The sequence below is a fragment of the Aotus nancymaae genome, unplaced genomic scaffold (genome assembly GCF_030222135.1).
Source record: "Aotus nancymaae isolate 86718 unplaced genomic scaffold, 86718_ANA_hifiasm-v0.15.2.pri h1tg000003l, whole genome shotgun sequence".
NCBI lineage: Eukaryota > Metazoa > Chordata > Mammalia > Primates > Aotidae > Aotus > Aotus nancymaae.
The window spans coordinates 22,915,975-22,940,674 of NW_026988414.1; the positions used below are offsets into that span (position 1 = coordinate 22,915,975).

General features: G+C 39.3%; 1 protein-coding gene across 2 annotated transcripts in view; it reads left to right on the top strand.

Annotated features, from left to right (window-relative positions):
• Window positions 1–24,700, top strand: part of ELP1 (elongator acetyltransferase complex subunit 1) — a 57,744-nt gene that overhangs the window by 6,984 nt on the left and 26,060 nt on the right. The window contains exons 4-17 of one of the 2 annotated variants that reach the window (XM_012439131.3): window positions 503–584; window positions 1,932–2,012; window positions 5,645–5,730; window positions 8,554–8,650; window positions 9,299–9,389; window positions 10,510–10,633; window positions 11,569–11,662; window positions 14,719–14,949; window positions 15,624–15,689; window positions 16,021–16,191; window positions 19,052–19,151; window positions 20,454–20,636; window positions 23,285–23,391; window positions 23,701–23,804. In XM_012439131.3, coding sequence (XP_012294554.2) covers window positions 503–584; window positions 1,932–2,012; window positions 5,645–5,730; window positions 8,554–8,650; window positions 9,299–9,389; window positions 10,510–10,633; window positions 11,569–11,662; window positions 14,719–14,949; window positions 15,624–15,689; window positions 16,021–16,191; window positions 19,052–19,151; window positions 20,454–20,636; window positions 23,285–23,391; window positions 23,701–23,804 — 1,617 coding nt within the window. The remainder of the gene's footprint in view (window positions 1–502; window positions 585–1,931; window positions 2,013–5,644; window positions 5,731–8,553; window positions 8,651–9,298; window positions 9,390–10,509; window positions 10,634–11,568; window positions 11,663–14,718; window positions 14,950–15,623; window positions 15,690–16,020; window positions 16,192–19,051; window positions 19,152–20,453; window positions 20,637–23,284; window positions 23,392–23,700; window positions 23,805–24,700) is intronic. The other variant, XM_012439133.2, reaches the window with a different exon arrangement.

Consider the following 24,700-nt stretch of genomic DNA (forward strand, 5'->3'; position numbering starts at 1 on the left):
TGGTTTCTTTTTTTTTGTACCTGTTAACCATCCCAACTTCCCTCAGCCTGTCACTACCCTTCTCAGCCTCTGAGAACCATCCCTGTGCTCTCTGTGTCCATGAGTTCAATTGTTTTGATTTTGAGAGCCCACAAATAACTAAGAACATGTGATGTTTGTCTTTTTGTGCCTGGTTAATTTCACTTCACATAATCATCTCCAGTTGCATCCATGTTGTTGCAAATGACAGGATCTAATTCCTTTTTATGCCTGGATAGTACTCCATTGTGTATAGTACCACAGTTTATTTATCCAGTCATCTGTTGGTGGATGCTTAGGTTGCCTCCAAATCTTAGCTATTGTGAACAGAACTGCAACAAACATGGGAGCGCAGATATCTCTTCCATACACTGATTTCCTTTCTTTCTATGTTTTTTTTTAAATTGTTTTGATTGAAATTGCAGTCAGTTTTTACTGAGACACTAGTGTTTTGAGTCTCTCTTTTCAATTTTCTCTGTCTCAGCTGGAGTGTGTTGGGAGTGTAGCCAGTGGTATCTCTGTCATGAGTTGGAGTCCTGACCAAGAGCTGGTGCTTCTTGCCACAGGTAAGCCTGTTACTGGTGCCTAACTGACTTTTGTTTGTTTGTTTGTTTGTTTGTTTGTTTGTTTGTTTTGAGACAGAGTCTCGCTCTGTCACCAGGCTGGAGTGCAGTGGCACGATCTCAGCTCACTGCAACCTCTGCCTCCTGGGTTCAAGCGATTCTCCTGGCTCAGCCTCCCAAATAACTATGACTATAGGCACGTGCTACCACACCCAGCAAATTTTTGTATTTTTAGTAGAGACGGGGTTTCACCATGTTGGCCAGGATGGTCTCGATCTCTTGACCTCGTGATCCACCCGCCTTGGCCTCCCAAAGTGCTGGGATTACAGGCGTGAGCCACTGCGCCCGGCCCCTAACTGGCTTTTCTAAAACATTATTCTGAATGTCATACAGGCTTCATCAGTTTGGGGATGCCTGAATTTCAAAAAATTTCTTTGAACCAGTATAGTAGCAATATTACAATGTAGAGTAAAATTTTTTTTTTTTGTGACTGAAATTTTACCTCTTAGTCTATCATTATAAAAAGTTATTTCATGTGACTTTTTCAGTCTTCAGGAGTGTGAAACAAAGTCACAAAGCTTGGGGAGGCTGCTAAGTCCCCAGTTAGAGTTAAAAATGTCAGCAGTAGGCTGGGCACAGTGGCTCATGCCTGTAATCTTAGCACTTTGGGAGACCGAGGTGGGTGGATCACAAGGTCAAGAGATTGAGACCATCCTGGCCAACATGGTGAAACCTGTCTCTATCAAAAATACAACAATTAGCTGGGCATGGTGGCACATGCCTGTAGTCCCAGCTACTCAGGAGGCTGAAGCAGGAGAATCATTTGAACCTGGGAGGTGGAGGTTGCAGTGAGCCAAGATCATGCCACTGCACTCCAGCCTGGCGACAGAGCGAGACTCCATCTCAAAAAAAAAATGTCAGCAATATGTATTTTAACTTATTCTAAGAGTTGCTGTATGAACACATTCTCAAAGCCCTTCTTGGGTTCTGTTCCTGTTTTTCCCCTTGAGTTTAGTAAACCAGTTCCATTGATGACATATATATTTAGAAGTATCTTGGTGACAAGGAGTATTGAAGTTAGTAGAGGAAGGCTTTGTGGACTTTTATATTCAACTGTACACACATTAATAGCTGAGCATAAGCACCAGGTGGCTTATCTAGGCAAAGCTTTTTGGGTTTTGTTATTATTGTTGTTTTTGTTTTTTTTTTTTAAGTCAAAGCATTTTGGGTGAATTCTGTCTGCTCTGTTCACACTAACCCCAGCTCCTTAGCTTACAGTGCCATTGGTACTTATGGAATGGCAAATTTGTGACCTGAAAACAAAATCATTTTTGTTTGTGTTTCTCTAAGGTCAACAGACCCTGATTATGATGACAAAAGATTTTGAACCAATCATGGAGCAGCAAATCCACCAGGATGATTTTGGTGAAAGTGAGTATAGCTTTGTTTGCAACATTTTATGACCTATGTTTCTTCCCATTTGTGACCATTTGCTTGTACACTAATTAATAGCCATGTCTTTAGGCCAAAGAACTATGAAGGTTAAACCCTAAGCTATTAATTGTCTATTATTCCAGTTCCTTCAGCCCATTCCAAATCTTAAAAGGCCTGCTGGTGCCTCTCCAGGTCTGAGGGTTGGCTTTATCAGTAACCTGGAAATTATAAATCAATGTTTAAGGTCACTAAGATGGTTATTACCCACACCCTGGGAAAGTCTTAGGCTGGGCTTTCAGTGAAAGGGATGTACAAGTTTATATAAAGGTAGTATTTCTGGGATACAGTTTTAGGGTAAAGAAAAGAAGAGAGATGGGATAGAAGGCTGGTTTTTGTTCCTACTGATTAGATCCAATCTGCTTTTCCATGGGAACAATCAGATTATTTTCTTGCTAAAACCTAGCCAAGGTCATCTGGGCATTAAGGCTGTTCCTCTGAATGTTTATCTGACTTAGATTTTCTGTTATGAATGTTGATTGGCTAACTCTAGAGTTCCTAAAGTATTGAAGGGGAGTGCAGAAGAGAGATGCTTGTTAAGTATGAGCTTTGGCCATCTTGAAGTCACCGAGTTGCTGGCCTGATTGAAGAGGGATGAGGGAAGAAGATATTCCAGCTTCTGCTAAGGTCTAACTTCCTGCCTTCGTGCTCCATCAACTCTGAGAAATCATTTAGAAAACTTCTACCCATTTATTTTAAAATAATGTATTTTTTCAGAAATACTTTTTGAGGGCTGAGCACAGTGGCTTATGCATATAATCCCAGCACTTTTGGAGGATGAGGCAGGAGGATTGCTTGAGGCCAGGAGTTCAATACTAGTCTGGACAACATAGGGAGACCCAGTGTCTACAAAAAATTTAAAAATTAACTGGGCATAGTGGCATCAGCACAGTAATGACATGATGTGTCGGTATTAGGGTAGCATAAAGGAAGGAAACCAGTAACTGGAGAGGGATGATTTCCCCAAGGAGGCTGACTTGAGCTGAGTCTCAGCTGAATTGGTGTTGGGTAGATGAAGGACAAGGGTTGGGTTGTATTCCAAGCAAGTGAATGTGTCCGTTTCAAGGGAGCGTTATTTGATAGAAACATTTTGGGTTACTCAAGGAACTGTGAGTAATTCAGCATTGCCAAAGTGGCAGGATGTGAGTGTAGAATGAAATAAATGGGACAGATTGGATTGAGTTTGTAGCAGGGAATTTGGACATTGAGTTATAGTTGATCAGACATTAAAGGTTTTGATGATAAGAGGTTTAAGGAGATTTATCTAGTAGAAAGATGGCTCTTGATGGCATATTTTTGTTGTTTTTGTGCATGGAGAGGGAAGAGACTAGAGGCAGGGTGATCAGGTAGGAGGTTGCTGTAGGATTCCAGATGAGAGAGAAGGAAGGTTTGTGTGGGGCTAGAAGCAGGAATGATTCAGGAAAAAGTTGATTCTCAATGAGGATGGGAGTACATTTTTTTAGAATTATCTGAAAAACTTTTTTTAGAATATATGTATATGGTTCCCCTTCTGCCCTAGGCCAGTTTGAGAAATACTGATTTAGTAGGTGAAATAAATAGGCTTTGCATATATGAGGCGAATAAGAAAAAGTTGCGCAGGACTCCAGCCAGAACCTCAGGTGAGGGGAATAAAGATGCCAGTAACTGAGAGGAAAGATGGGGAAGTGCTGGTCTGTAAGGGTGGGTGGTGAGGTCTGTTTTGGATTTGTTGAAGGACCATATGGGATTGCCATGTGGAGTAGGCAAATATAAGGCTGAAGCTCGGGAGAGGCCAGAGCTATAGACCGAGAGTAGGGGGTATGTAGGAAATTCTGACAATTTTGGGAACAGATGGACTTGCTCAGGGAGCAGATGCTGCACAGGAAGAGTCTAGAATCCAGGGTGGAGCTCTGGGGCATCCAGCTTTGAGGACAGTCAGAGAGAGGGAGTAACCAGCACACAGTACACTTTGGGATGGGAAAGTGCTCTGGGCCTGGTGTTTCCCAAAGATTTTTTCACAATTACGCAGTACATCAAAGGAAATGTAGTCCAAATTAAGGCCTTAGGTCTCAGAAATGTGTTTCTCAGTACAGAAACAAAATCATTCTGTGGAGTGATGAATTTTTTTCCTCTATCCTGGGGTCAGTCAACTTGTTCTGAAAAGGACTAGGTCATAAATATGTTCAGCTTTGTGGGCTATATGATCTGTGTTGCAACTGCTCAATTCTAATGTTGAGGTATGAAAGTGATATACAATACACAAGCACGGCTATGTTCTGGTAAGCATTTGTAAAAGCAGATGTAGGCTGTAGTTTTGCAAATCCCTGCTATAACCGCATCATTTCTTGTCTTCCATTGGAGGAGTTCTCTTTCTTCATTCCTTGGTCCTTAATCTTCCTGTGGAAACTTGCAGATAGAAGCCTGGGGGTTTGCACCAGGATAGGCACTACCATTTGTATGTAGCAGCAAGGTATGCTTTGAGGTACTCTAGTGCTTGGATATGAGCAGACAGGAAATTGTCGTATGTACCTATAATTTATAGGTATTGCAAACAGCCTTGCTGCATCAGAATCAGAATCCATGGCAGGAGGGAAGTATTGGGTCCTGCATTGGGTGATGCTTTCAGGACCATCTTTATTGTGCCTCTTAAAGGTGGATCCTACTTCCAGGAACAGAGGGGTTGTGTTGTTTCAGCAACTCTGCCTTTATTGTTTATGTGAGAGAAGGGTTATGATCTACAAAGAATACTAGCCAGCCTGAAAGCCAGAAGACCTGTGTTCTAACTTTGGGCTATGCCATTAGGGAGGGTCTCAATCTCTGAGTCTATGTGAGGAGCTCTTTTGTGATCTGCAGTCCCCTGTCTCACCAGTGAGGTGAGGAGCTTGCAATCAGAATTTTATTCCCAGTTCTTCTCTTGGGGTTTTGTGTTCCTGACATATTTTGTAAACTCTTCATGTTTCATTCTTCTTACTTATAAGGTGAGGGTGAGATCACTGACTTGTGTCATCAAAGAAACTTGGAATATAAAAGATGGCAGTAAAATGCTTTCCAAAATAAGGAAGGACATTTCAAATTCTTCAGAATCACTGCTGCATATAACATGAAACAGATTTTTTTGTATGATTGTTTGTTTGTTTTGAGATGGGACTCTCGCTGTGTTGCCCAGGCTAGAGTGCAATAGTGCAGTCATGGCTCACAATAGCCTTGAACTCTTGAGTTCAAATGATCCTCCTACTTCAGCCTCCTGAGTAGCTGGAACCACAGGTGTGTGCCATCATGTCCAGCTAATTTTGTGTATTTTTTGTAGAGAGGGGGTCTCCCTATGTTGCCAAGGCTGGTCTTGAACTCCTGGACTCAAGTAATCCTCCTGCCTCAGCCTCCCAAAGTGTTGGGACTATAGGCATGGGCCACCACGCCCAGCCTGAAACATAGGTTTCTCAAATATTGGCTGCTGGTCAATTTATTGAGAGGTCTTAGAGGACCTGAGTAATTGCCAATGACTAACTTCATGAAGAATAGCAATGAAACTGTTTTTGTTTCATTTCATGCAGCTTATTGGTTGTCTTGCGTGTTCTCAATTAATTGTTCTCTAGGCAAGTTCATCACTATTGGATGGGGCAGGAAGGAGACACAGTTCCATGGATCAGAAGGCAGACAAGCAGCTTTTCAGATGGAAATGGTAAGTTTGGTTTGATGGAAAAAGAGACTTGACTGGAACAAATGTAAGTTTGCCACTCACCAGGAACTCTTTGGTGTCCACTTAGATGCCAGTAATGAACAATTCTCCTCTGTTTTAGTAAAACTGCCTAGAGCCCTCAGGAAATGGGTCCCCCTGGAAAGATCCTTTTTTTTCTTGTTATTGCCAAGTTGCTTTGTGATTTATTATCATGGTAGCAAATAATTATAAGCAATATTCATCACCCAGTTTAAAAAATAAAACATCACAGACAAAGGAAACCCCTTGTATATCCTGTCCTGATGTCTCTCCCCTTGCTCCCCAGAGAGAGCTGCCATCCTTCATTCACATGGATGTTCTCATACTTTTCCCGTATATGTATATATTAGATATTATTCTTTTTCTTTTGGATAAAATTCTCTGTTTCCCTACTTCTGGATTAGAAAATTCTAAAGACCATATAATGATGTCTTGATGACTCAGGCAGGACTTTTTCATTTTCTAATGTAGGCAGCCCCTGAATGCAGAGGTGTGTGAACACAAGAATCTTGCAAAGTCTTGGGGCACCTGAGGAAGTAGTGTCCACGCCATGTTAAATGCCTTTAAACTCTTATGTTTTATTTTAATTTATACAATTTGAACATTTTTTAAAAATGTGAATTGAAAAATACCCCTAGGAAGATAAGCCATATTTACCTTCTGGCATACTGTCAAGTACCCCCAGGGCCAGTATGTATCTTTGTTAGAAAAGTACAGATTACATTATCCTCATAACATTTAGTAACTGTGAGACCTTGGCAGGGAAGTTTCCTAACATTTCTGAGCCTCAGTATTCTCTGTAAAGTCAGCATCAAATTTCTCCTTACAAGGGTTGAGATGCGCAGGTAATAACATACGTAAGACAGCTACCACAGCATCAGCACAGGGTAGGCACTCAAATGGTAGTTGCTGCTTTCTTTTTAGTAGACAAATAACTTTTGAGATTTTTTTTAAAACATAGTTTTTATTTCAAAACAACTGTGTTGTGGGTAAAATATGCATAGTAGGTCTAATTTAACATTTTGAAAACTATTGATTTATTAGAACAGTAAAGGATTATTAGAGGGCAGAAACATGGAGTAAGTATTCTTATTCACAAATTTGCTTTTTTGGGGTGATCCATTACAGCTGTCCAGCTTTGGACAAGCGGTTTTCATGTCACCGTGATTTTTAAGTGATTTTTTTTTTTTCGTGGAAGGACTTAAAAGGTATCCTTGACTAACAGGAACTTGACCAAGTAAATAGTTTGTGCAATTTGAATATTCTTTCTTGCTGTAAGCAACAAGTAAATTATGGTACAACTTTGTAAGACCATATATTTTAGATTTAAAAACAGGACTTTATTCATACCTGTTATGACATGGATAAATTTCATGAAGATTATGCTAAGTGAAAGAAGCCCGTCATAAAAGATCACATATAATATGATCTCATTTGTATGAAGTGCCCAGAAGGGGCAAATCCACAGAGGCAGAAAGTAGAGTAGTGGTTGCGTAGGGTAGTGGGGTACTGTGGGGAAGGAGTGACTGCTAATGGAGATGGGGTTTCTTTTTGGGATGATGAAAATGCTCAAAATTTATATTATGGTGATGGTTATTCAATTTTGTAAATATACTTCAAAAACATTGATTCTTACCACTGAGTTTAAACAACAACAACAAAAAATCCAAAAAACATTGAATTTTGTACTTCAAATGGGTGAACCTTAATGATATGTAAATTATATCCCAATAAAGGTGTTAAAAAATAGTACTTTAGGCTAGGCGCGGTGGCTCATGCCTGTAATCCCAGCACTTTGGGAGGCTGAGGCGGGCGGATCACTTGAGGTCAGGAGTTCGAGACCAGCCTGACCAACATGAAAAAACCCCATCTCTAATAAAAATACAAAACTGGTCATGGTCGTGTGTACCTGTAATTCCAGCTACCCGGGAGTTTGAGGCAGGAGAATCATTTCAACCCAGAGGCAGAGGTTGCAGTGAGCCGAGATCACACCACTAAGCTTCAGCCTGAGCGACAGAGTGAGACTGTCTCAAAAAAAAAAAAGAAAAAGAAAAAAAGCCGGGGGGGGGGGTGGGGCCAGGCGCAGTGGCTCATGCCTGCAATCCCAGCACTTTGGGAGGCCAAGGGAGGTGGAGGTCAGGAGTTCGAGACAGCCTGGCCAACATGGCAAACCCCATCTCTACTAAAAATACAAAAAATTAGCCATAATTAGGCTTTTACTGTATGATGATGAATGCTTTTGTGGTTATCTGTCTCCCACCCAGTAGAGTTGGCGTCTGTCTTCAAGGCCTTCAGGATTGAGAACACTTCCATGTTTTCATCATTTTTGCTGCAGCCTTTACCACCTCTGTGTTCCTCCCTATTCACCTTCTTCACATCTTAACTCATCTGTGCCCTGTTGTGAAGCTTACACAATATTTCAACAAAACTCTACCCTGTTGGACAAATAGAATGCTTGTTTCCTTGTCATAGTTATCTGATAGGTTACTTAGCTCATTATATTCAATATTTAGACCTGCAGCTCTTTTCCTCTTTTGCTGTTCTCAGAGGCCACATTTTTTTTAATGCCCAAAGGAGGATTTTTGTTTGTTTTCGATTTTTTTCTCTACTTTGATGATTTCTGGGTCTAAGAACCAACACTTCTAGGATGGTTTCTGATTCTATGAGTCAGGCTTTCAAAGTAGCTTAAACCTCATTTAAAAGATCTATATTTAGTGGTCTGAGGCTTGTTTGATTCTGGGACACTTAAGGTCCCTCAGTAATATTGGTGTTTCTTCCCCTCTTTAGCTTGAGTCTGCTTTGCCCTGGGATGACCACAGACCACAAGTTACCTGGCGTGGGGATGGACAGTTTTTTGCTGTGAGTGTTGTTTGCCCAGAAACAGGTATGGAAATACATTGCAGTTAAATAACAATAAAAAAATTTTATTTTACTAAAATTCAGGAAAATTTTCTTTCTTTTGCTTTGAATAGGGTATTAATTATACATATGAGGTAAGGATCTGCTGCTTTAAATGTGAAGTGAGTTTAGAGTTAAGAATTAGAAGAGTCCTTTGAGGCCATTGGTCCATCCTCCTACCTGGTGGACACACTTTTTTTTTTTTTTTTTTTTAATTGCATTTTAGATTTTGGGGTACATGTGAAAAACATGCAAGGTTGTTGCATAGGTGCATACGTGGCAGTGTGATTTGCTGCCTCCCTCCCCTTCACCTATATCTGGCATTACTCCCCATGCTATCCCTCCCCAACTCCCCACCCCCCCGCTATCCCCCCTCCCCCCAACAGACCCCCGTGTATAGTGCTCCCCTCCCTGTGTCCATGTGTTCTCCTTGTTCAACACCCGCCTATGAGTGAGAACATGTGGTGTTTGATTTTGTGTTCTTGGGACACACATTTTTAACGAGATTAATCTAATTGGCTATGTAAAACCGTAGCAGTTTTTACTTGTAAGGAAGGTGTTTGAAAAGTTCTGAATTGACAACTTTTATCATAATGTTGTAAGTGTGTGTGTGTTTGACTTCATTCCCGCACAGGGGCTCGGAAGGTCAGAGTGTGGAACCGAGAGTTTGCTTTGCAGTCAACCAGTGAGCCTGTGGCAGGACTGGGACCAGCCCTGGCTTGGAAGTGAGTGGGAGAAGAAATCTTGGAGAAATTCTTGGAACCAGGGTAGAGGTGGTGGTGCCCATTGATACTGATGATATAGATGTTTGTGTAACACAAAAGGAATTTTATGTTTCTTCGTTTGTAAGCCTGTATCTCTCTTTATTTCTTCTTTTTGTTTTATTCTCTGAAGTCTGAATTCAACTTGAATAGATTTTAGGCTTCTTCACAGATTTCATCATTTCAAGGCCCCATATATTTTGCATTCCTAATTCTTAAAAGGTTCTGATTTTAAGGCAAGGTGTATACAAAGCCACTGTAAAGAGCAGAAAATGGTGTTTAGAAGGCAAGGCCCAGTTTGCAAGGCTTTATGAGCAAATGGAGCTTTTGTGGAAATTAGGGAAAGAGCTTCCTTCCTTGGCACAAATTCCCACAGTAGAGGATCTGCTTGCTAAGGAACATGCAGGCTGGATTTAGACCTCCTCTTTCTTCCATTCTCCTCCTTGGCCCAGTACCCTTGTGCAGGTCACAATTTGCCTGTCATATGTGGCTGCCTGATTTTAGATAGATGTACTTCCTCTGTTTCAGTGCTATCTGTTATATGCAGACCTCTTGTTTCCCACCAGTATCTGAGTGGTATTGTATGATAGAGCAGAAGAGAAATGTATTTGAATTAAAACTCTAGAGACAAATGTGAATAAAATGAGGCAATTAATATGTTTTCAACAGATGGAGAAGTCTTAAAAAATAACTTCCTGAGCATAAATATTTGCTGAAGTCATATAATTGAAGGAGAAATAGATTTTGATTTTTAGGACATTATACCTGGAATGGTTTAGATAACTTATTATTTTTAAAGTCATCCAAAGGCAGTGTAAATATATAAGGCTTTCTGGGTAAATGGAGCCTTTGTGTAAAATAGGAAAAGGCACTCTTTCCCCTGGGCAAGTACTGTCCCACAATGGGATGAATCACTTGCTGAAATACAAGGGACAGATGGGATTTAAAATTTCATTGGATAAAGATATTCATTCATTCATTCATCCATGTTTGCTGGAAAAAAAAATCTCTTTTCTGAATTTTATCTATTCTTAAGCTAGTTAGATGAGCTTTGGATGTTTTAACACTCCGAGTTTGCTTTAAGACCCTCAGGCAGTTTGATTGCATCTACACAAGATAAACCCAACCAGCAGGATATTGTGTTTTTTGAGAAAAATGGACTCCTTCATGGACACTTTACACTTCCCTTCCTGAAAGATGAGGTTAAGGTAAGTGCCTGAGTTTGTTTTGCCCTCAAATGTAGAGGACTTTCCATAGCTATAGAGGGGATTTATATTTGATATGGATATATAAATAGAAGCTTTAGAGTAAAATAGTCATAAAAATGGTAGCTTCGTAGAACTGATTTTTAATAAAAGAGAAATGGTCTTTCCAAGGAGATTTTGCAAGTAAGAAAACATTTCTCCCCAACCTAGATAAAACAGAAATAGGAAATAAAAATGCTAATTTTTATTGTTAATTTTGACAAAAGCATAATTTTTCCAGTAATGAAGATGATTTTCATTTATAACATTTAAATCTTAAGTGGTTTGTATACCATTAAGATCCTTGCTGAAGTGAGAACACATCAAATGTTATCTATGTAAAATTTTAAACATCTTAAGTTGAAAGATGAGTTTAATGAACTCCCATGTAACTACTGTTCACTTTCAGTAGACACCAACATTTTGCAAAACTATTTTGATCTATCCACTACTCTTTGGTTTATATATACACATACTAACATGTATTTTTATTTCCTGGAGTTTTAATTCTAGAAATCACATTTTCAATATTTATTTCTAACAGCTAAGAATATTTTTCTTTAAATAACCATAATTCCATTATATCTTACCTCAGTGTTGTCTAACAGCCAGTCCATATTCAAATTTCTCTGATTGTCTAAAAATGTCACCTTGCGTTTGGTTAAGTTTCTTTAGTCTCTTTTAAGCTTTAAGCATAATGTATTTCTTTTTTTAAGGCCTCTACATAATGACATAAATTTTACAGATTTGTTTAATGCCTCTGTAGGTTAGTAATTTACAGCTAGCAATGAGCTCAGGTAGTGGGATTATTTGATTTGAGAGAGGGAATACAGCTATTATAAAAATTTGGAAGTAAATGTGTAACTGAAGGCCAATGACAGATCTTTTTTCCTTACTAGGTAAATGACTTGCTCTGGAATGCAGATTCCTCTGTGCTTGCAGTTTGGCTGGAAGACCTTCAGAGAGAAGAAGGCTCGATTCCAAAAACCTATGGTAAGACAGCTGTAGTACCCGAGCCTTCTGCCCCATAAAGTGTAGTTGAAAGTATAAGAGTATAGGATTTCCTTTATCCCTTCTACTGAGTCCCAAGTAGAATCAAAGATGCTGAAGTGGGTTGATGGAGATGGGGGTGGTTAGATTTTGATTGATTGTGGATTTCAGTCATGTATTGGTCAGGGTTCTCTAGAGAAACAGAAATAATACATATATATAATTCGTTCCTCAGTATTCTCAGGGGATTAGTTCCAGTATTGCCTATGGACACCGAAATCCACACATGGTCAAGTCCTGCATGCAGTCAGCCCTGCAGAACCCTCAGATACGAAAAGTCAGCCTTCTGTATACTTGGGTTTTGCATTCCTCAAGTACCATATTTTTGATTTGGGTTTGGTTGCACATATAGAATCTACAATATGGAGGGCCGACTGTATTCATTGAAAAGAATACGAATATAAATAGACTTGCTGTAGTTCCAGCCTGTGTTGTTCAAGGGTCAACTGTACGTACATAGAGAGACAGTGAGAGAGGGAATAGGGTGCGGCAGGAGGGAGAGAGAGTAATAGAGGTGTGGATAGATTTACTTTAAAAGATTGGCTAACGTAGGGGGTGGCAAGATTGAAATCTGTGGGACAAGTTGGCAGGCTGGAAAGTCAGGTAAGAATTGGTGTTGCAGTCTTGAGTATGAAATCTGTAGAGCAGGCTGGAAACTTAGGCAGGATTTCTGTTACAGCCTTAAGGCAGGATTCCTTCTTTTCTATGAAGCCTGTTTTTTGCTTTTAAGACCTTCAACTGTATGGATGAGACTCTCCCACATTATGGAGAGTAATCTGCTTTCCTTACAGTCAGCTGATTATAAATATTAATCACATCTACAGAATACCTTCACAGCAACATCTAGACTAGTGTTTCAGCAGACAGCTGGGCACCATAGCCTAGCCAAGTTGACATAAAAAAATTAACCATTGCAAGTCATCAAGTGCTTGCCCTAGTGGATGGTATTACCACAGAAAAAACACTAACCAAAGGAATACTGTGGATGTGAAAGAAGATTTAGATTAAGTATAAAAGTAAGAAAATTTTTATACCTTTTAAAATGTGTGTGTGGTTTTAAGTATTAATTACATGAAAATGTTAGAAAATAAAGATGAGAAAAAAAGAAATCTCATAGTTCTACCACTCAGTAATAATCGCTATTCAAATTTTCTTGTCTTCTGGTTTTTTAATGTGTATATCTCAGTATAGCTATGATCTCATTTCTGTTAAAAGTGTTGGTATGATACACCTATATTATTTTAAATTGCTGTATAATATCTTTTATTCCCATTCATTAAATCTCATGCTGTTGGACATTTATTTCTCATTATTGTCAACAGCAACGCACAGTACATTTTTGTTTATAAATCTTTTTACTTGAATATTTTCTAAGTAGCTTTCAAACTCTTTAATCAGTAGAACCCTTTTAACTGAAATGTTAAGAAACGAATTATTTATTCGACACAATGGTTCTCAACCCTGGCCACACCTTTAGAAAAAAAAATAGTGATATTCAGGCTTCATCTCAGAGTTCAATTCAGTGTGTTGGAATGGGGACTATACATAAGTATTTAATTAAAAACCAAAAGTGGCTGGGTGCAATGGCTCATGCCTGTAATCCTAGCACTTTGGGAGCCTGAGGCAGGTGGATCACTTGAGGTCAGGAGTTCAAAACCAGCCTGGCCAACTTGGTGAAACCCCATCTCTACTAAAAATACAAAAAAATTAGCTGGGCATGGTGGTGGGTGCCTATAATCCCAGCTACTCGGGAGGCTGAGGCAGGAGAATCGCTTGAACCTGAGAGGTGGAAGTTGCAGTGAGCCCAGATGGCGCCGCTGCACTCAAGCCTGGGCGACAGAGTGAGACTCCATCTTAAAACAAAAAAACAAAACCAAAAGCTCCCAAATGATTTTAAACAGCCACAGTTGAGAACCACTGATTAACCAATGTGTCAAGGGATGGCCCTGTGATATGCTGAGCATAAAAATATTGTACAAGGTGAAACCCCATCTCTACTAAAAATTCAAAAATTAGTCTGGCATGGTGGTGCATGCCTGTAGTCCCAGCTACTCTGGAGGCTGAGGTGGTACAATCGCTTTAACCTGGGAAGCAGAGGTTACAGTGAGTGGAGATCACACCACTGCACTCCGGCCTGGGTGACAAAGTGAGACTCTGTCTCAAAAACATATCTATATATACACACATACACATTGCACAAGAACAGCCACAACATCTGTCCTACAGAACATCAGCATGTGGTCTAACTTTGAAGTGTTGTAATCATATGGTTAAAGACTAGGTTGTATTTGCTGTGATCACTAAGTTAAGCATTAGTGAGCAAGGAGATTGAGAAAATAAATTCCTTCATATAACTGATATTTCTTAATATAACTATTAGTCCTAACATAACTAAGGTCTTAATTTTTATGTGTCATCTGTTTAGTAAAGGTTGGTTTTGGCATGATTAGGTCTTGCTCTCAGTAGATCTTGGAAGGATAATTGCATGCTTATCTTCTTTGGGCAGCTGAATCAGGGTTAATACACAGATAGCCTTGGACATAAGTGCATGCAAAGCACCTGAAAGAAAATAAGCAACTTAAGCCCAATACAATACAATGATGCTAGTCTGGATCTTGGATTGAGTATTTTAATACTTTTAATCTAATTTCCAAGTTATCTTCTTCCTAAAATCTTCATGAGAAAACCGACTAAAACAATGCTTTGTCCTACTAGCCTTCCATCATGATCATTAAGTTTGGAAGTAACGTTAAAAATAAACATATGAGTAAAAGTTAAAAATAGAAAAAAAAACATGTATTTCTAACTTTATTGATTCTTGACATCTTATCTGCATGGAAAGCTATTTTTTTGGCAATTATTATTGTTCTTAGTTTAGAGAAGAGGCTGAGCAGGAAGGGTCCTTTGAAAAAGAAAAGATTGCCCTTGTCCCCCTCTGGCAGTTGATACGAAGTCTGCTTCCCAGCCTCTAATGGCTTTCTTTTTCTTTTCCCCTGCAGTTCAGCTCTGGACTGTTGGAAACTATCACTGGTATCTCAAGCAAAGTTTATCCTTCAGCACCTGTGGGAAGAGCAAGATTGTATCTTTGATATGGGACCCTGTGACCCCATACCGGCTTCATGTTCTCTGTCAGGGCTGGCATTACCTCTGCTATGACTGGCACTGGACAACTGACCGGAGCTCAGGAGATAATTCAAGTGACTTGTCCAATGTGGCTGTCATTGATGGAAGTAAGCTGCTGGAAACTGTGTCCATGAGCCTGCAAAGGGTCCTAGCCTAGGGGCTGCAGATGTGGTTGTTTGACTGGAACAGCGGGGAATCTTTATTTGTTTTGGCTGTTTGGGTTACTTGTTTTATTTTTTAATTGAATGGGATATAAGGTGGGGTATATTCTCTTCTGAGAACCATCATCCCTCCTCCCCATGGCAGTTTCCTATTGTATGACATCTGTGGCCTTCACACATTTACTTGTCTGGCCTTCGAAGACACTGAAAACTTTGACTCTAGGTAGAGAGGACGACAACAGTAGAGTCTTGTGGGATTGGGTGTGTTAGCCTTACCTGTTTACCCTGACACGGATTTATAATTGATCCTTGTACCACCCACTTATGTTGCTTTGTTTCCTGATATAAATGCTTGCCGATTATATACCTCTCCAGTATGTTCAGTACATGTCATAGATGTTTGTCTAATATGAAGATTAGGTTGATATTTTATAATTAGGTAGAAGGTTTTTTAGGGGGTGGGATGAGCGGGCAAGATTGAGGAGTGAAGTAGTCACCTTAATGAGCAGTTTTATTGCTGATAATAAAAGGGAACACTTGCTTCTAAGATTGTGGTGGTAATTCATATTCTGTGTAATGTTCTATATAATACTGATTTTATATTCATGTATTCTATATAGAGAACTTAATCAGATCTGCCTTACTACAAAATCCACACATAAGAACGTGCTTTAAGGAATTTGAAGGTATTAATTCCTTTGGTTTACTGTGGCTTGGTTGCAGCCCCAGGTTTAAAGCTAGAGCTCTGACCTCTCAGCCTTTTTGCCTTAGTCCCTGGCACCTGAAACTCCAAGTTCTGAGATGGACTACTCTAGGCCTGGCAGTGACAGTGGCCAAGTATAGACAGAACCCATGACATTTCCCCACTCTACACTGTTTTTAAACTTATGAGAAAAACACTGAAAGTTATTTTTTGTGAATTGCCATTACTGTTTAGATATACTGTGATGTTCAGATGGCTTATCTTTCAAACTGAATATCCTTGTGTCTAATCCTCCTCTTTCTTTTTCACTGCAGACAGGGTATTGGTGACAGTCTTCCGGCAGACTGTAGTTCCACCTCCCATGTGCAGCTACCAACTGCTGTTCCCACACCCTGTGAATCAAGTCACATTCTCTGCACACCCTCAAAAGAGTAATGACCTTGCTGTTCTAGATGCCAGTAACCAGGTTTCTGTTTATAAATGTGGTATGTTAAAAAACTTCTACCAAGGTGTTCTGAATCAAGTCCCTTCTACTCCTACATAAAAGCAAATTATAGCTTTGCTGTTGCCATAGGCCTAGTGTTTCTCAAAATTGTGAAGTCTGTAGTTGATATTATCATCATTATGATATTTAATTGGCTTGGGTTTTTTGTTTTTTTTAATTCTTCTCTGGTTTATACTAACCATTCCTTTTCCTTTGCTGAATTTGAAGAGTCAGTTGTTTTAGAATAACATTGAACTCTGGAAATAGCATAGTATGTTATTACATTGTTAACATGTTTTACTATTTTTGTTGCCTTTACACATATTTTCAGTTGATCTCATCCCTCCTAGGAGCTGTGTCAGAGATTATAGATGAGGGAACACTGTGTCAGAGGTTTTTCAATTTGTTTGAACAAGAATGGACAAGGAACTCAACACAGGCATTCTAGTTCTTCCACAGTCCCATTGCTGTCAGTTCCTCATTGCTTTCTTGATGTCCTGGGGAACCTGAAAGTTGTTTTTGTTTGTGAGTTCTGTGGTTATGTCATAAATTCTACCGGCATATGGCAGTGGTTGTCTTGTTTTCAAATATCTTTTGAATTCTCAGAAAAAGCCTAGATAGTTGCCAAGAGAGAATAATCAAAATTAATTAATTTAAATTGGAATTTCCTACTTTCATACCAGCTTTTCTGTTAAGTCAGCAGCCCACTGTTTACATGAATCCTCTCTGGATTTATCACCAGTTTCTCTGATTATAGTTTCACTGTGTAAAATGCTATTACAGTCCTCCTTAAACTTTTTAAAATAGCTTTAAAAAAAAAGTGCTAATATGTTCATTATCAAGGCAAAAAGTCAGATGTAAAGTAAGCTTTTTTGGTACTTACTGTATGATGCTAATGAGTTTATATGTCACTTTATGATGTATGGGATGTTTTGCTCTGTGTTCGTTTAAAAAATAGCTTTATGGCCGGGCGCGGTGACTCATGCCTATAATCCCAGCACTTTGGGAGGCCAATATGGGTAGATCACGGGTCAGGAGTTCAAGACCAGCCAGGCCAAAATGGTGAAACCCTGTCTCTACTAAAAATACAAAAATTAGGCAGGCATAGTGGCGGGTGCCTGTAATCCCAGCCTCCCTACCTGGGAGGCTGAGGCAGGAGAATTGCTTGAACCCGGGATTTGGAGGTTGCAGTTAGCCAAGATCGAGCCGCTGCACTCCAGCCTGGGCGACAAGTGAGACTATCTCAGGGGAAAAAAAAAAGCTTCATATCATTCATCTATTTAAAGTGTACAATCCAGTGGGGTGTGTGTGTGTGTGTGTGTGTGTGTGTGTGTGTGTGTTTAAATTCACAGAGTTATACAGCCATCACCACGATCTGTTGTAGGACATTTTTATCTCCTCAGAATAAAACCCTGTACCACCTGCATTCATTTTACTTGATGGAAAACTCCCTGTGACAAGATAGGACAGGTTGAGAGCTCCATTTTTGAAAGATGGTTTGGCATCAATATGTGGGGTTGGCCCTAGCTCAGGGGTACCTGGAGGCAGAGATTCCAGTTAGGAGAAGCTGTTGTCAGGTGTCCAGGCAGGAGCTAGTGAGAGCTTGAGCCAGGGCAGTGTTCATAGAAATGGAAAGAAGAGAAAGATCATAACAAATCCATGAACTAAACCCCCTGAGAAGTTAAAGAGCCCACTGGGGAGAGTTCGGATATAAAAGAATCTGGAAAAAGAGATGCTGGACTGGAACAGGTCAGGGCTCAGTGCCTAAGCTGAAGGGAAATTAAGAACCTGAAGCCAAGTGGTAGACATTTGAATGGTGTGGAGATGAGTTAGTTGCCAAATTTTTCAAAGATAGTGTTTGATGTGTCCTGCGTATCACTCGTTTCCCCCGACATTGTTCCTTGATTGTTTATTATATGCAGGCTTTTTTCTAGTACTTGGCTTGTTGTATTAGAAAACTAGTTGTACTTTTGTCTACTACTTGTTATTCTAGCTGTAGACAAAAGATCAAATAAATATAACCTATCAGATGGCAAGTGCTGTGGAGAAAAATTAAGCAAAATAAGAGATAGGGAGAGCTTAAGGATAGGGCTTTACACAGAGAAGGTGGCTTTCTTATTCAGTGCGATCCCAAAGACCTCTCTGTGAAGGTGACATATAAGCAGAGATCTGGTGAGAATCACAGTGGGAGCCATGCAGACATCTAGGGTAAGAGCAGCCCAAGCATTCTATGCTTGAGGGTGAAGAACAACAACAAAAAAAGAGTGTTCCAAGCAGAGTAAAAAGCAACCCAGAAGTGCCTGTTGTGTTTAGAAAATAGCCAGGAGGCCAGGGTGGCAGCAGAAGAGCAAATGAGGGGAAAGTGTTGGGTGAGGTTAGAGAGGTGACAGGAATCAGCTCTTGTAGGGCCTGGCAGCTTTTACGCTGAGTGAGATAGGACGCTACCAGAGGGCTTAAGAGCGAGGAGTGCAGTGTTCTGGCTGACTTTTTTTAAAGGCTTGCATTGGCTGCTGTGCAGTGAATAAACTGGATGAAGAATAGAAAGAAAGTGTCTTTTAAGCAGGTGCTTAGGACTTCAGAGAATTTGAGGATATTGAGAGGTGGTTGAGGACAATGGAGGAAATAGCACTGGGCGGAGAGGGTAGCCCCTCAACCTGGTCTTGCTGAGATGTGACCTTTATCAGAAGGATTATGCCTGATGTGATCTTAAGGGAAAAGCAATATTTTAAGGAGGTTGACATGTGGTTATGTTTTAGCTTGCTGTTTGCCTTCTAGAACTCATTAATTGCAGACACCATCCCCTTAGTACTAGGAGAAATGTTATAGTTTACAATGATAGTATTTGCATTTTTGTTTTTCAGGTGATTGTCCAAGGGCCGACCCTACAGTGAAACTGGGAGCTGTGGGTGGAAGTGGATTTAAAGTTTCCCTTAGAACTCCTCATCTGGAAAAGAGATACAAGTAGGTTCTTAGTTATCTTGGGACTCTGGAAAGAGAATCAGCCAGCATTCAATACTTACAGATTTGAAAAAACAAAGTGTAGGGGTTAGGTAACTTACCCAAGGTCATGGACCTGGTAACTAGAGAATCTAGGATTTGGTTCTATTCTGTTTGATAAGTCCATGTTCTTCATTACTAAACTGCTGTGCCTCCAGGGGACATTTATTGTTAGATTAATAGAAATAATTAACTGAGTACCACAAATAAAAGAATTTAATAAATAATATTTCTTAAATATGTATGATATAGTTAATAAATATAGAAGTGTTCAACCTGTATATGATTTGGAGGCTGCCTGTATAATGCTTAGTAGTTTTTAAAGAGCATTTACATGCATTATTTCATTTCACAGACTTGAAACCACTAGAGAAGAGATAGAAGGCAAATTAGAAAGTGTGAGGCAGTTTAGAATATAGTTTTATTAAAAAAAAATTGAGGAGAATAATGCCAAGTCATTTTTTAGGAGGATAATGCAGAGATTTCATGAAGGACATGAATACTTGTTGAAATCCTTGGGGAAGGGATGGGTTTGAGGTTGGCAAAGAATTGGTAACACTGGGTCTAGTGGGGAAGAAAGTGTCAGTGAAAACCAGAGGTGGGACTGATTCTCCATGGGATACTCTGTGCATATGCAGTGCAGAGCCTGAGTCCGGGAGAGAGATGTCTGAGGAGGAAGATCAGGCTAGTGACCAACTTCATCAGTGGGAGCTGCGAATTTGCCACCTGATCTAAAAGACAGGAAGTAGCTATTACTGGTTTCTATGTGAGGTGAAAGAACAGTGCCCTGGTCAGGTGTGTAAAGGCTACCAAAGGAACACATTGGAGACATGGAAACCATCTCTCCAGCTAGTCAGTCAGTTTAATGTGAGGTGCTTAGGAAAAGACCCATTCTACTGAGAGTCACATATCTGCCAGAGCCTGGTTTGAATACTGGTAAGCCATGGCAGTGGAAAAGCTCCAGGGATCATTAGTGTAGGGACTAGGGCAGGTAATTTTCTTATGTAGTCAGTTTTCCTCAAGATTCTCTTCAAATCTAAAGATTTCAGGGCATAAGAAATTTAAAGAAAATACAAAAACATATTCTTAAGCCAGACAAAGATTAATTTTAGATTTTCTGGTATTTGGGAGTATCTCAGGTTTTGTCCCGCCAAATAATTAGGAGTTGACTGTGTACAAGATGCTTCATTCTTCCTTCATTCAGGAACATCTTAATGGTTTTTAAGTTTTATTCATGTCTTGGATATTCTTCAATATTTAAAACAGAATTCAGTTTGAGAATAATGAAGATCAAGACGTAAACCCACTGAAACTAGGCCTTCTCACTTGGATTGAAGAAGACGTCTTTCTGGCTGTAAGCCACAGTGAGTCCAGCCCCCGGTCTGTCATTCACCATTTGACTGTAGCCCCTTCTGAGATGGATGAAGAGCAGGGACAGCTCAATGTCAGGTATTGCAGTTTTTTCCCTGTACTCCACGTGTTAAGCAAATGGAGTTAGGTTTTTGTCTTTTATGAGCTTATAACTTTTTTGACTTCCAATGAGCAAGATTGGAGCAGTAGCTTTCTTGTTAGACACACTTAACAAGAGGTTTAAATCTAGTTTTGAGTGATGTCAAAATAACAGACCAAAAATATATCAAAAAGTTGTGATAGATGAAACAACATTTTAAAGATGTGTTAAATATTTTAATTCAGCATCTCCTCACATTTCTCCAGAGTGATTGTTTTTTGTTACAATTGATTTTTTAATAACTCAAGCATAATTAGAGTGGCTAATTCTCATGAGCTAATGTGATAGGAAGAAATTTTGTATAAATGCAGTCATGCGCATATATATGCATGTGTATATAAAAATACATATATATGCATACCTTTTCTATGTTTAGATACACAAATACTTGACATTGTGTTGCCTGTAGTATTCTGTAAAGTAACATGCTGTCCAGGTTTGCGGCCTAGTAGCAATAGGCCATACCACATAGCCTAGGGGCATAGTAGGCTATACCATCTAGGTTTGTGTAAGTACACTCTATGATGTTTACACAATGATGAAATCACCTAACAACACATTTCTCAGACATATCCCCACCATTAAATGATACATAACTGCATATATATGCTTTGTTTAGATGTGGTGACTTCAAAATGCTTCTTCTAGCCTCCTCCTCTAGATATCCTATTTTGTACTTGACTACATTTGCCACCAGAAAGTCTCTATTCTTTGCTGAAATTTCACTGTTCTCTGGGCCTGAGTTTTCTTTTGTTTCCTGACTATATCTTCATCATGTAACAGGTTTCAGTTAATGAATGCTCTTTTCTGTAATACAAGCCCTGTTATGTAGTAGATACCATTTTCTAGCCAGTTCCCAGAACTCCTTGTTTCCAGTATCAAGACTTGGCACCTTTGTCCACTGATACTAATCCCCACATTAATTTGTAATTAAAGCCCTACTGGTGAGATTTCTTTTCTGAGAAACATTGTTGCAAAATTAGGAACCTTTCCTTTTCATATATATATATATATATATATATATGTACATTATATACATTTATAGACATAGGAACATTTTAATGCAGTCATTTGCTCCTACACTTTGACTCATAGTGCTTCATGATATTTTGAAAAAGACTTTTGTTAACATGTCTAAATGCAGAATATGTTCTAGAAATATGCAGCACTTAAAGTAAGCCAGTGGATTACCTTTTGAAAAGCAGAGCAATTTACCAAATTTCTACTTCTTCAGATTTGAAATTCTTTATCATTAGCTTGTAGAAGCAAAAGCTTGATGCAGTCATCTCATTAACTATAAAGGAAATAGAAGTCATTTATGGTATATTTGTACTGCCTTGACTTTTGTTTCTCAAAAAGACTCTTTTGTTCATATAAAATATTAATGTTTTTGAGGACAGCAAAATCCTTCAATTAAGTAGTTTACGTTTACTGTAGCTTTTACTCTGTAAAAAGTACTCCTCTAAATGCTTTCTCTATTTTAGCTTATTTATTTCTCATAATACCTTTAAAGTATGTGCCATTTGCACCATCCTTTACAAATGAGATAACTAAGAATTGGAGCAGTTAGGTAACTTGCCTGAGATCATGCAGGTGGGGCCAGGATCGAATCCCAGCCAGTCTAGCTCCAGAGTTTGCTCTCTTCTTGACAGATAGTTTATCCTCCCAAAATTGGAGGCATTTGTAGAGGAATTCCCCATTGTTATAATTTTTAGTTTTTTTGTAGATTGGTTAAACATTTTGAATTAAATGTTAGCATTGACATCATTTGTTTTTATCACTACCTCTTTGTCTCCTTTTTTTTTTTAATCACTACCTCTTCCTCCTCTTTTAAGAAATTCTGCTTCCATGGTTATGGTCCAAGCTACTTGAGAAGCTGAGGTGGGAGGATCACTTGAGCCTAGTAGGTCGAGATTGCAGTGAGCTATGATCGTGTCACTGCATTCCAGCCTGGGCAACAGAGTGAGACACTGAAAAAAAAAAAAGAATGAAATTTTAGTTCTCTCCATTGACTCAGGGAAAAAATGTAATGGCGTTAACAAATTCCCTTCATCTCATTAGTGAAAATCCAGTTTTCCATAAATCAGTATGATAGTGATAGACATATTGAGTGTGATCATTTTCCTACAGACCAACTGCTTTAATTATGTTAAGCAGACAGAAATGACACTGGTACCACCCATACCCAATGAAGGCAATACATTATAGTAAGTTACGGTAAGTAGTGGCCAGAAGAGGAGCAATGACTTCACAATGTAAACAACCACCTGATTGGGTTTAGGGAAAATGGTGTCATGTAGCAGATGTGGCTTTATCTGGGCTTTGGTTTGGAATAGTTTTATCTATTCATCCAACCATCCATCTGTCTCTAAGTGTATGAGAGAGAGAGAGAGTGAGTGTATGTGTGTGTGTGTGTCTGTGTGTGTGGTACTGGGTGTGTATGTATGTATTTTGTCTACATTGTATTGAAGTAGGTAGTGTAGCACCAAAAGGAAATTGTTTGTTTTCAAAATCAGTGAAATGTCACAATTTTTTAGAAAAACAGTCTGTGTACATGTCCTCTTGTTTTTTGTTTTTTTTTTGTCAGTTCATCTACAACGGTGGATGGGGTCATAATCAGTCTATGTTGCAATTCCAAGACCAAGTCAGTAGCATTACAGCTGACTGATGGCCAGATATTTAAGTACCTTTGGGGTGAGTATCAAGGTGTTAGGAAAGCATGTTATGACTTACATAGATGCTTAGTTCTTAAGAACATGTACTTGCATCTCGTCACTCCAACATTGATTGTCAATAACTACCTTTTAACTATCTTGGAAAACCCTACGCTTTAGAGTGGGATTGGCAGGTGTATTTTACTCCTGTTTCCTCTTGTAATAAACTGACATACTCTTAAAAAAGTGATGGAAATTGCATGTTAGGTGTTTTAGCAAGTATTGATGTTGATGGTTTTTTACAAAGGGCACATCAGCTATTTGTAAACTAGATCTGTGAATCTTACAGAGTCACCTTCTCTGGCTGTTAAACCATGGAAGAACTCTGGTGGATTTCCTGTTCGGTTTCCTTATCCATGCACCCAGATCGAATTGGCCATGATTGGAGAAGAGGTAAGTGAACACGGAGCAGGAAACTCCCTTAAAGTAATTACCCAGGGACTGATGGCGTTAGGCAGAAAGAACGTGGGCTTTGGAGGTGCAGTTGGGTCTCCTCTAAATGTCAAGGCAATAGTGGGAAATGATCTCACTTTCATAAGCCACACCTCCTTCATCTATAAAGTGGGAAAATCAGTATCTAGCTATCAGGGTTCAGAAGACTAAATGAGTTAATGTATGTGATTAGCAACCTTTTATCCCTAGTTGTACAAATCATTCAAAGTTTATTTTATTAAATATCTTTTGAGGAAAACAGAAATGTGATCTTGAAAATAGTTTTAGTAGGTTTTTATTCAACAAATATTAGAATGCCTACAATTGTGGTGGATGGTAGAATACAGTGGTTGCAAATAAAACCACTTGACTAATTCCTCCTCTTCTGGAACTTGTGATCTATTAATTTTGATATAATGATTCCTTTTGTAGGGAGTGCGATGGAAATGGACAGGGTGAACTGGTAGAGAACAGTGAGACGTTTGAAGGGCAGTTTGAGGATGGTGGCTGTGAGAATGGGAATCCTGCATTTGGTGGTCCAGGAAGGCCTCTCTGAGGCAGTGATGTGTGTGCTAAGAGGTGAAGAAAAAGAAGGCTCTCTCCGGGAAGAAGCAACAACAAACTCCTTGAGCTTAGCGAGAGCTCATCTTATTCAAGGGGCTGAATGGAAGCAGTGCGGCTAGAGCTCAATGACAGTCATAGGAGGGAATTTGGATTTTTTAAGTGAACAAAGATTAGAAATTTCTTGTGATTTTTAATCAACAGAGTAATGTGTTCTGCTTCATGGTGTGGACAGTGATTCTGGCTGTCCAGAAGAGAGTCAGTTGGAGAGTGACTTGAGTGGAATATGGGATCAA